This window comes from Spermophilus citellus (assembly GCF_964194105.1).
Source record: "Spermophilus citellus genome assembly, chromosome: 14".
In the NCBI taxonomy this organism is placed as follows: Eukaryota; Metazoa; Chordata; class Mammalia; order Rodentia; family Sciuridae; genus Spermophilus; species Spermophilus citellus.
In genome coordinates, this window is record NC_138194.1 from 55,690,570 (window position 1) to 55,703,224 (window position 12,655).

The 12,655-nt window shown below is 33.0% G+C and overlaps 1 protein-coding gene across 3 annotated transcripts in view; it reads left to right on the top strand.

Annotated features, from left to right (window-relative positions):
- Positions 1–2,165, top strand: part of LRRCC1 (leucine rich repeat and coiled-coil centrosomal protein 1) — a 34,939-nt gene extending 32,774 nt beyond the window's left edge. For all 3 annotated transcript variants that reach the window (XM_081265863.1, XM_081265864.1, XM_081265865.1), the window contains one exon: positions 1,646–2,165. In XM_081265863.1, coding sequence (XP_081121989.1) covers positions 1,646–1,768 — 123 coding nt within the window. In that variant the 3' untranslated portion in view covers positions 1,769–2,165. The remainder of the gene's footprint in view (positions 1–1,645) is intronic.
- The last annotated feature ends 10,490 nt before the right edge of the window (positions 2,166–12,655 follow it).

The following is a 12,655-nucleotide window of genomic DNA, read 5'->3' on the forward strand; positions in this document are numbered from 1 at the left end:
AACTCCCATTTTCACCCCAAATACAGATTGCAGAATCACATCTGTTACATATTCACATTTTTACATAATGCCATATTAGTGGCTATTGTATTCTGCTACCTTTCCTATCCCTTCCCTCAAGATTTTTATACCTTGACTGGAGGCTCAGGTAATTTTAAAATCCCACAGCTGATTCTGGTATGACCCCTGTGCAAGATCCAATAGAGTCAACTTTGAATCTCCATTTGTCCTTAATTTTGAGTGGTAATAAGAAACTAAATTGTTTGGATGGCTCACACCTGCTGAGGCAGGAGAATCACAAGTTCAAGGCTAGCTTCAACTTATTGAGGCCCTAAGTGACTTAGTGAGACCCTGTCTCTAAATAAAAATTTAAAAGTACTGGGGATGTGGCTTAGTGGTTAAGTGCCCCTGAGTTCAATCCTCAAAACAAAACAAAGAAAGAAACTAAGGTGTCCAAGACTAGAAATTTAAAAATGAGCAACTGGAAAAGAAGTAACAGAAGGCAAAGTAATGCTCTATCTAGGATATAATTTAAAGTTGTGGCTTCAAGCGAAATAACCTCAGAACTCCATGCAAACAGAAAGAGATCTTTGGAAGTAATCACAATGAATAAAAATAACGACAAAATTCAATTATTTCAAATCGACAGATATTTCAGGTCTTTTATTTAACATCTACCAAGTATTAAGCTAGAGTATGTCGGGTAATTCTGAATAAATATATAAGATTAGGGCCTTAACTTAAAGGAAAATACTGAGTCCAGTGTTGGACCTTCAGCCAGTAAGGTCAGTAGCATTAAAGGAAGGAATTCATTTAAAAAAAGGAGTTGGAGAAACAGAACCACAGCTTAAATGTAATAATCAGGTATGGGGCCGGCGGGGCGGGGGGAGGTAGGCAGGTGGTATTCAGAATCACATAGAGCTGACAGTTAAAAACCATGGAAAAGAGATTAGGAAATGTATATTGGGGTTAGGAAAAATAGAAAAGGATGGTCATATTGGTGTATCAAGAATGTTATATAGAAGAATGTTTCAAGCAGAAGTTAACAGTGTCAGATACAGAGGACCTAGGGAAATGTAAGTTAGGAATAAATTATAAAATGATCTCTTAAAAATGATAATACGGAACCATCAATAGCACTTTCAGAAATGCAGTAGGTTCTACATTAAAAAGGTTTCTTTGGGGAGGAAGTTTATTTCAAGGTTTTAAAAATTTTGAAGGTTTTGAAGATCTATGAAGAAATGTTTTTTAAGTTGAACATAAGACTGAAGATATATAGGCCACACATGATAATAGAAGGAATAAGTCAGAAAACTCTGCCCCCACTGTGATACATAGCGACTGTACAACCTTAAAGAAATTCTCTATGCTCCAAAATAGAGTTTAAACATATTACCATGTCTTTTCCACAAGGACTTTATGAGAACTAAATCAATATATATGAAAGTACTTTTTATACTATACAAACATTGTATTTTCCCTAATAACATTTGAATAAGTTATATTTTACTAATCTTATCTTATTAAATGAGTCACAAATTACAAAATACATAACAATAAGTTGTTGACTTTTTTCTTTCAGAATGCATTTAACGTACGTTTTCTTTAGGAAATTAAAAAAAGTAAAGTTTACATGTTGATTTAGGTGCATCAAGTTGAAGAAGAAATGCGTGAACTTCTGGAAGAAACATGCAAGAACAAAAAAGCAATGGAAGAAAAAATTAAGCAACTTGCTTGTGCTCTAAATGAAATTCAACAAGATATGTGATGGTTCTGAGAACAAATTTAATTGAAATGGACCGGTAGACCTATTGTAAAAATGATTAAATATTGTAACAGTAGTAACTGCTATGACTTTGAAATGACTCTTTCTACACATTTCATTTTGAATATATTTTAAAAAGACTTTTGATCAAATATTAATTGTATATGTAGGTTTTTATAATAAATTGTTGATAATTATGTGTATTAGAAAACCTATTATGATAACTAGACTTACAACACTTTGTTGTTTCTGTGCTATACATTGTTTGGTAATTACATGTTTGCCTACAGATTTGTAAATGAAGATTAGTATTTTGACTATATGAGGGAAAATATTTTAATCAATGTTGTTAACATTCTGTGTTAATGAAGAATTAATTATATTTATTGGTTATCCTTTAGTTGATGTAGCTCCATTCTTTTAAAATGCTTATAAGATGTAGCCAAGAAATATTTGAAATTTGTATGATAAAAGATGTGGCATTCTTAAAGCATATGTAGCCATCTCCACATCACACCTACTACCACTATTTATAATGCATATGACTTTTCATTAAAGATTGCATTTAAGGTTTTATTAATATTGTCTGTTCCAGAAGAAGAGCACTACTGTTCCATGCTCATTCTCCATTTTAGTCAGTGTATATGAAGAGAGTTTTGATTTTGCAACTGGAAACACTCAGATCATTAATTGTTATTTTATTCTTGTCACCTCTTAATGCTGTGTATGCAGAATGAACTCCTGAGTGCTATGCCCTTATATTTCTGAAAGGAAACAAAATATAATACCACATTTTTAAAACTAATATGAATAGTAAACTAAGTTTGAAAAAATAAATGAAATAGAAAAAAATCAAATGCTTCTTAAGGAGACAGTCCCATTTCATTGTAGGTAAGCTTTATATTAAAATCTGAAACAACGGAAGACAGACCAGTAAAATAATGAGAGTCTAAGACAGGAGATTTAAAAAAAAAAAACTGTTGGGAAAATCTTGGAAAGAGCAAACTGATTCATCTGAAAGAGGATCAACAGTAATAGCTGACATCAAAAATAATGCAGGCTAGAAGTCAGAATCATGTATTTGATGTGGTGGAAGAAAAGGAACTATCAACCCAAACTTCAAAATAAATGCCAAATGAAAACATGCCTAGATTCTAATTAACACCTAGAAAATAACATTGCTAGCCAACTTGCTTTAAGAGAATTGCTAAAGAAAACCCAAAAGGCTGAAAGGAAGTTATACAAGACAATAACAAATCCACTGAAAGACTTGAAGATTATAAAAATGAATTCAAATTTTTATATAAAAGACTAATTAGACGACATGTAAAGTGGTTTGTAACAAAATAGTTTAAATTTGGGGTAAGGAAATTAAAAATTATATAGTTATTTTATTTTTTCAGATTATATGAGTATTATGCTAAAGATGACTTGTAATGCATATTGTAATTACTTGGGTAGTGGCTGAGGAAGCCACAAAAATACAGTTAAAAAATCACATCCCCTTCTGGCATGTGAACACAAGAAGCTTTGCAGACCTGCTTCCCAGAAAAACAGCCATATCTACAGAAAAATAAAACAACCACTTAAAATTGTCCTAATGGCATACAACAAAACAAAAATTTGAATCATTACAAACAAGGCCTAAAATTCAAGAAATTTAAAATATACAGAATAGTCAAAATAACCTTTAAAGAAGAAGAAAGTTGGAGCACTCACTCTTCCTGATTTTAAAACAACTGGAAAACTAATAAACTTTATGTTGCTGATCTAGGGATAGACATGTAGATGAATGGAATAGAATTGAAAGATCAGAGACAATCCCTCACATTTATGATTAATTGAATTTTGACAAGGGTAACAGAAAATTTAATAGTGGCTAACATAAATGCCACTGAGAATATCAGATATTTCACATACAAGAGAATGAATTGAAACCTTACCTTATAACATAAATATCACCTCACAATGGACCAAAGACCAACATATGAGGTAAAACTCTTAGACAAAAACAGGTGTAAATATTATGACTGTATTAAGCAATTATTTCCTAGTTTTTTACAACAAAAGCCCAGACAACCAAAGAAAAACATGTATGAATTTCATGAAAATTTTAAAGACTTGTGCTTCTAAAAATACTATCTACAAGCAAAAACAAAAAACAACAACAACAAAAAAAAACCTACAGGGTATTAAATTGTGAATCATGTTTGACAAGGGACCTATCTCTAGAACTTTTAAAGAACTCTTACTGAAGAGTAAACGATAAACAGCCCCATTAAACCAATCAAAGTTTCTTACAGAATTTGAAAAAAAAAATCTGAAACTTAACAGAATCTCAAGGGATCCCAAATAGCAAAAGCAATCTTGGAAAAAAAATAATAAGCTACAGTAATCATGATAAGAGTGGTACCAACATAAAGACAGAAAATAGACCACTGACATGGAATAACAGCCAAAAATAAAGATATATGTGGCCAAATGATTTTCAGCAAGTGTACCAAAACCATTCAGTGAGAAAGATCTTTTCAACAAATAGTATGGAGAAAACTAAAAAGCCACATGCAATAGAATGAAGTCATATCTTTATGCTATATACAAAAATAAAGGGGATCAAAGACCCAAATGTAAGAGATAAAATTATGAAACTCTTAGAAGAAAACTTCAGAGAAAAACTTTGTGACATAGAATATAGCAATGGTTTCTTGAATATGAAAAACATAAGTAGCAAAAGATAAAATAGACAAATTGGATTTCATTAAAATTGGGGAAAGTTTTTGAAAATCATCTGATATGTTAATATTCAGAATGGATAAAGAACTAAAATTACGGCTGGGGTTGTGGCTCAGTGGTAGAGTGCTCACCTATCATGCATGAGGCACTGGGTTCAATCCACAGCATCACATAAATATAAAATAAAGATACTGTGTTAACCTAAAACTAAGAAATATTTTAAAAATAAAACAAGCAAATAGCCCAATTAAAAAATGAGCAAAGAACTTGAATAGACATTCTCCCAAAGAAGGTAGCAAATGTCCAACATGAAAAAAATGTTCAATATCATTAATCATTAAGGAAATGAAATGAAGTCACAATAAGAAGCACCTCAGACCCATGAGAGAGAAGGAGAGAATGGGGAGGAAAGAAGTGTTTACAAGGAAGGAAAAACTGGAACCCTTATGCACTGTTGCTAAGAACGTAGAGTGGTACAGCAAGTGCAGCAGTTCCTCAAAAAATTTAAAATAGATTTACTGTATGATCCAATAATTCCAATTCTGAGTTTATATCCAACCGAACTGAAAGCAGGGTCTCAAACATACTTACACGGATGTTAACAATAGCATTATTCATGATAACTGAAAGGTGAAAGTGACCCAAATGTCCACTGATAGATGAATAGAAACAAAATATGATGTGTATATGTACAATGGAATATTCATCAGCCTTAAAAAAAAAGAAGGGAATTCTCATATTCCATATCATGGATAAATGCTGTGTGAAATAAGCCAGGTACAAAATGATTACATTTATATGGGGTACTTAAAAGATGTATTTGTAGAGACAGAAAGTAAGCTGGGTGTGGTGGCACTAAGCAACTCAGTGAGACCCTGTCTCTAAATAAAAATACAAAATAGGGCTGGGGATATGGCTCAGGGGCTGAGTGCCCCTGAATTCAATCCCCAGTAACCCCCCCCCCAAAATAGAGATAGTAAATTTTATATGTATTGTACCACAATTTAAAATAAAAATTTTGAAAAATATTTAAAACTCCAACACAACAACAGCAAAACTGAGCAAAGGAGTCTGAACAGACATCCAGATAAAGAAATACAAATGGCCAATAAGCATGTGAAAGGTTGCTCAACAACATTAATTATTAAAGAAAAGCAAATCAAAAATCACAAGATAACACTTCTCATAAATTAGGATAGCTATAATTTAAAGATAGGCAATAAGAAGTGTTGGCAAGGATGTGAAGCAATGTGAACCCTCACACACTGCTGGTAGGAATGTAAAATGATACAAGAACTTCAGAGAACCATCTGGCAGTCCTTCAGATAGCTAAACACAGGGTTTTCATATGACCAATAATTCCATTCCTAAGTATATACCTAAGAGAAATGAGATTTGGGGTTTTGTTATTGCAGTATAATCTAGCCCACATAATTCTATATTGACATGTCATTTTTGGTAAAACTATTCCAAATCTCAAATAACTAAAATATTGCTGTATCTTCTTCAGGTTAAGAAAGTGTGTTTATCAACTTGGCCATGCCAAGTTGACATTATGTGTGTTCTTCCTGTCCTTTTTCTCCTCTGGTATTCAAGTCCATGTGAGACATGAATTTTAATGACAGCCAACAATGAGTTCAATTTTTAGCTGAACCTAATACTCCAATTTGTTAAAATCTTAACCCATTTATTCATGATATATGCCATCACCCATAATTATATAAGAAGCTGGGATTTCTTGTGGCCACTTTCAGTAGTATTCTCTATTGTTGTTTATTCACCCTATTGGAGGAAATGAGTATTTCCTTATTTCATGTGGGTATGTACAAATGAGGGTACAAGTTAGCTGTTCTGTGGAAATTGTGCAGTCAATACCAGACAGACCCATTCATAAGTCAGGTTTTCTTTCTGATGGTGAACTCAGAATATAGTTGACCCCAATTTTCTTTCCTTCCTTCCTTCCTTCCTTCCTTCCTTCCTTCCTTCCTTCCTTCCTTCCTTCCCTCCTTCCTTCCTTCCTTCTTTCTTTTCTCTCTCTCTCTCTCTCTCTCTCTCTCTCTCTCTCTCTCTCTCTGGTAGTGCTAGGGATTGAACCTAGGGTCCTTGTGAATGCTAGGCAAGTATACCAACTGAGCTATACCCCTGAGCATCCCAAATTTGTTAATGCAGGTGATACAGTATAGTGTTGACTGAAATAGCAAATACTCCATGAAGCTTATTTAATCATTATTAATAATTAAATGGTAATAATTATGTAAACTTGAATGTATGATTTCTACGTGGTGACAGTTGTGACTTCTTTGAGAAGGAGGTACAGAAAGCCCTCAATTCATAATAGGCAATTCAGGTCATTTTGTGTGATAGAGAAATTGACATTATATTGATCCTTTCTGTGTGTGTTGGGAGATAGATTTGTCTAGAAATTGTTCAAGATAACAGGGATTTTACAACTCATTTGGCTTCCTGGATCATAGGGTCTCTGAAGAAGGGGTTGCTTACCCAGAAACATATCCTTGAATCCAAAACCTTGATTTAAAATTTCCTCAATTCAAACTCACTATAATGACGTCCAGATTATATACTATATTGTGTACTTAGGTTCTAATGCATGTATCCTTGGGCCAACTTATATACTAGTGTACATCCAACTCATCAAATTTCCAAAGTCAAGGCATGCCCTTTCTGAGATTGCTGAGCTGCTTCAGGGTTAGAATGTTAAATATGGAGATTCTACTTTAATATTCTAGAGGGTAATTTAAAAAGATATTCTACCTACTCTCATCCATTGGAATCCAAATATGCTCATTCACATCATGCCAGATGCTGAGTTTTTTTTTTTTAAGGATAACAATTTATCCCCTCTTTTTTTTTTTTTTTTTTGTACAGGTATTAGGAAACATATAAAACATTCTCACTGCTGGAAAGAATTGTTGAATCTGGCAGATGGGCACCCACCCACAAAGCAAAACAAATACATATGTCCTGGAACACAGGCCTGAACCAAGTAAAACCTCCCTGATCTTACCACAGGGTCTAGTTGAGGATATGTTCAGGCCCTGAAGAGATGGTGAGAATTCTTCCTCTAGTGGGCACCTTTTATTTGGTTTATATGCACAGTGAGAAATGAATTATAGATGCATCCATCTGTGGAGTCTTATTCAAGACTTACCAAATCAAAACACTCTTCCCACAGCAATTTACTGCACCAGTTTTCCTCCAATATGGGGTTGCTCTGCAATTTTCTACCTTGACTCTTACCAGGTTTGGGAAGGGCTAAACTTAGAAGTAAAGTTGTTACATATGAAGTTAGACTGAGTTTTTTTCTTATCTTCCTTCAAGAACTGTACAAACTATAGTCTGCTCATGTACACATCCATCTAAGCAAGCATGTGAGTTATAAATGAAGTTGGATGTTTTCCCCCATTTTATCAAACTCTTCAAATAAGTATGTTTTCATTTAAACCTAAAGAAATGGTTCCTTCTACAACCATGAAAATTTGTGGCCTAGGTTCAGTAACAAAAAAAGTCTCTGAAATCTTTCTAGGATTTTAATTGCAGCCTGGCAGTATTGGCTATAGTAGATAATTTCAACACACTTCATGGTTCTATGATCCTTCCTCTCCCACTTCCTCTCATAGTTCCACTTGAACTCTTCCAACTGCCATTGCTTTCAGTGGGTTATCTTATTTTTGTTAGACAGTTTTTTGTTTTTATCTACTTACTGTATTTATTGGTAATGCACCTCTCTTATTTTAAATTCTGTTCGCTTGAGACATTGAGATTAGGGTATGGTGGAAGATCTTGAGGATCTGCCTTTATCACTTCTTTCCATTGGTTTTAAACCTTTGGTAGTGGGAGGGAGTTTCTTGATTGGCAGATTTAACTATCTTCCTTTCCTTTTCTTCGCTCCCTCCCTCTTTTTTCCCTCCCTCCCTCCCTCCTTCCTTCCATAAAGAGGACTTGGTTTGTATTTTAAAATCAACAAAAACCTTCCCTAACTGTGCTGGCATGCCTCACCTATTATTTTGTGAACATTATTGAACATATGAAATCTGTGGCTGATCTTTTAAGGATATAATCCACATAAAGATTCTGAATTTTCAGAGCCAAACCTTTGTGGTGAACATTTGTCTAAAGTCTATAATAATGAAATTGTTTTCTTTTTGTCAGCTAATGGTCAATAACTGCTTGCCAAATCAACTAATTATGATGCTGAACAAAAATCCTTATGCATCATTCGTTCTTTCACAATTTTTGCCATAATTGCATACAACACAGACTATTGGCTTCTTATAAGTTTTCCTAAAATTGACTTACTTTTAAAAATTAAATAACTTTTAGCTACAATTTAAACATAGATGGTCACTATTTAATGTTCTAGTTATGTGTAATTTTTCTAATCCATATTAATTATACAAATATTAAAAAACAAAAAAAAACAGTTTTATACTCAGCTCAAATTGTTCTGTATAACATTAGCAGTAAATATACCATAGATTAGAGAAGACAGATAAATTATTGAGTGTTTTACTCATTGAGGAAAGATTCCAAAGGTGAAAGGTGGTATTTCTGTTCTTTTGTTAAAAAAATGTTTTTACATGGCAGTTTTCCTCCAGAAATTCTAAAAACATGTTATTTGGTAATGGACATACCTAATGTGGCTCAGTGGAAACACATCCATCAATGAATTTGAACTTTTGCTAAGAAATTATCTAATATTTTTATAAATAGACTATATATATCATTATATAAATATACTTTATAAATAAAAGTTTGTTAAAGTAGAACAAGATCAATTGGTACTTTTGTGTTTAATTCTCAGATGCTTCTTAGTATACCTTGAGAGTTTTATTATCCATTGTAGGGTTGTAGGCTTCCTGCATAAAGAATGGAATGGTATGGATACTGTATAGTAGTGACAAATTATCTTTTTGACTACAAAGCTTTTGACTTAGAACCACCAAAGAGAGTTGACGTAGAGTCTTAGGTGCATCTGAAGTACTATGTATAAGTTTGTGTTCCTAACTGGGGAATGCATAGTAAACAGGAGGTCTTTACGTGGTAGCTCATTATCTGGACAAGCATTCATCTTATGCTTTGATGGTGTAGTGATAACTTTTATCTACTAAAATCTCAAAAGAAATGGTAGTATCAAAGGTGTTTATAATAGGAGAGTTGCCTGGCAACTTGGTTTTCCAAGAAGGTCTTAATGATATGCAGCTTTGGTAAATCTTTGACCATAATTTGCCTTTCTATTTTATCTACAAGAGTAGACAGACAGAAGGTTGTTGGAGCATAAATAAACTTTCCAGTGTATCCTAGTTGAATTATATTTTTTTTTGTTACAACAAACTTGGATTTATTATTTCTATATTGAAATTTCTGTGGTTTCTACACCTAAAGTTCGGAACCCACATTCCAGATCACAAGCATTAACCTAATGAAGGTGAGAATTAAAATTCTCATAACCTTCTCTAGAACTTTAGAAAAAATGTGTTCCTTTAAATATCATATCATTTTGATATATGTGCTTTTTTTGTAAGTTGCTTTGACAAGGCAATAGGAAGAGTCAAAATCAGTAAATATGACTTAAAATCTCTGATGTGTGCAAATTGTATTTTTATGTATGTTTGAATAAGCTGGATCTCCTGTTTGTAGTTACAGGATACCAACCTCTGAAGACAAGGTCTTTGAATCATGTAGCATATTGCTGTACAATGCATGTAGTGAGTGAACAAAAATAATGCTATTTATCATAAGAGAATCCATAATCATCTTGAAACATATCCCTTTAATTTTTTTTTAAACCCAGACAGTGTAAAAGACAAATGTTGGTGTGTTAGAAGGTTTTGAAAGGAAAAACACAAAGTCAAATTTTATTTTAGAACAGATTACAGCCATGGGATGTAAGTAGTCTTTTGATGGAGGTTTGTTTAGTTCATTGGAGATCTGAGTTGAAAGTTCCAACTGAGCACAACCATTAAATAGGTTAACACATTTAAAAATCAGTCTGCCAATATCCACAAATAAATAGTGTGATTGACTTTTCTTATATATGGACCACTATGACAAAACCATACATATTTTTAATTGATCCTGGACATGTGAAAATGATATATGTGAAATTCCTAAATCCAACAAACTATCTGGTCTAATAAATCATTTTGTTGATTTTAAAATAAGTAAGTCTCCTATACCTCACCCACATCCTGAACTAGCTAAGGAGTTACACTAGTATAAAAATAATGAACATTTAATCAGAAACATATAAACAATAGTATTATAGATCACAGTGTCTGCCCTACTAATCTAGTGAATTAAATCTGAATTTAATAAAGAATTATTGTCATGCATTTATTAACCCATAGGCCAATGGCATACACTTAGTTCAACTGGACTACTATAGTATAAAAATATATGACCTACAGCTTGCTGTTAAAACATAAAGAATTCTTATGCCATTGTCAGAAATGACAAATAACTGATAAACTTTTGAGAACTGTCTCTTTTAGAGTCAAAAGGATAAAGAAATCAGAGTCAGATTAATATATTACAAAAGTGTCCAACAGCATTTTCTTAAAGGTTATTAGTATTCTGATTTTTAAAAATTATATTAAATAATTTTATTAACAGAAATTTCAAAAAGATCCAGCAACATTTAAAAAGCTTCTGCATTATCAGTCTCTATCTTCAGCAGTTTTAGGAAGCAGATGTTTTTGATGATGCTACAAAGTGCTTCCCAAAGAATGACTATATACTGTGGATAAACTGAAAGTATGAAAAATGCAGATTCCCACATCATATTCTCATATCAAATGCTAATTTAATCTCTATGGTTTGTGTTTAAGAACATGCATTTGTAGGTCAGGATTGTGGCTCAGTGTAGAGTAATTGCCTATCATGTGTGAGGCACTGGGTTCGATTCTCAGCACTGCATTTAAATAAAATAAAGGTCCACTGACAACTGAAAAATATTAAAAAATAAAAAAGAATCTGCATTTGTAACAAACACTTGAAATGAGTTTTCTCCCTAAAGTTTGGGAACCACTGGTGTGATTTTTTTTAGCCACTCTGACATACAAGATTTTGAAGGCTAACTGAAATGGCTACCAATTTATGAAAACTTTCTATTTGAACCTTGGATAATTTATTAAGCAAATGAAAAATTGTGAAAAACACAAATAACAATGCAAACTTTCAAGTGACCTATCAGTATCATTAATAGTATAATAGATGCTTTGTAGAAAATCTTATGAAATGACATGAAAATATATTTTCAAAATTATGAAGATCAGTATTTTAAACTAATAATAGTACATGTTATGGTCTAAATCAAGCTTCCCCCAAATTCATATGTTGAAACTTTTTTTTTTTTTTGGTGGGGCAGCGGGGTGGGGTGTACCAGGGTTTGAACCCAGGGGCTCTCAACCACTGAGCCACATCCCTAGCCTTATTTTGTATTTTATTTAGAGACAAGGTCTCACTGAGTTGCTTTAGTGCCCCCCCCCACTGTTGCTGAGGCTGGCTTTGAACTCGCAATACTCCTGCCTAAGCCTATGTCGAAACTTTTAACATGCGCAATGTGATGCCTTTTGGAGATGGGGCCTTTGGGAGGAATTAGAGTCAGATGAAGTCAGAAGATGGCCCCCTCAGAATGGAATTAGTTCCCATATAAGAAGAGAAACTTGAAAGGGTCTTCTCTCCCAGTTACATGAAGACACAGTGCAAAAAACTACCATCTGCAAACTAGGATCACATGACGGTTCCCTGATCTTGGACTTGCAGCCTCCAGAATTGTGAGAAAATAAAATTCTGTTATTTAAGCCACCTCAGTTCATGGTACTTAGTTATGGCAGCCTGAGTTCACTGAGACACTGCATAAACTGTTTTTAAAATAACAATTTTTATCAATTCCAGCAAATAAAGCAGACTGTTCCCTCTTTAAATTAAAATCTTCTTAAGAAGCACTGTTGGTTAACAAAAAAAAAAAAAAAAAAAAAAACTAATTGAAAAAAATTGTTGATGATTTAGGCAAAGGTTAAATCACAAAGTACAACTATTCTAGGATAAATTATTCAAAAGTGACTGTATCAACTAATTTTTTCACATTTTATTTCAGATTATCAATCCCAAATTTTGTTTGTAGTGTACCTTGAT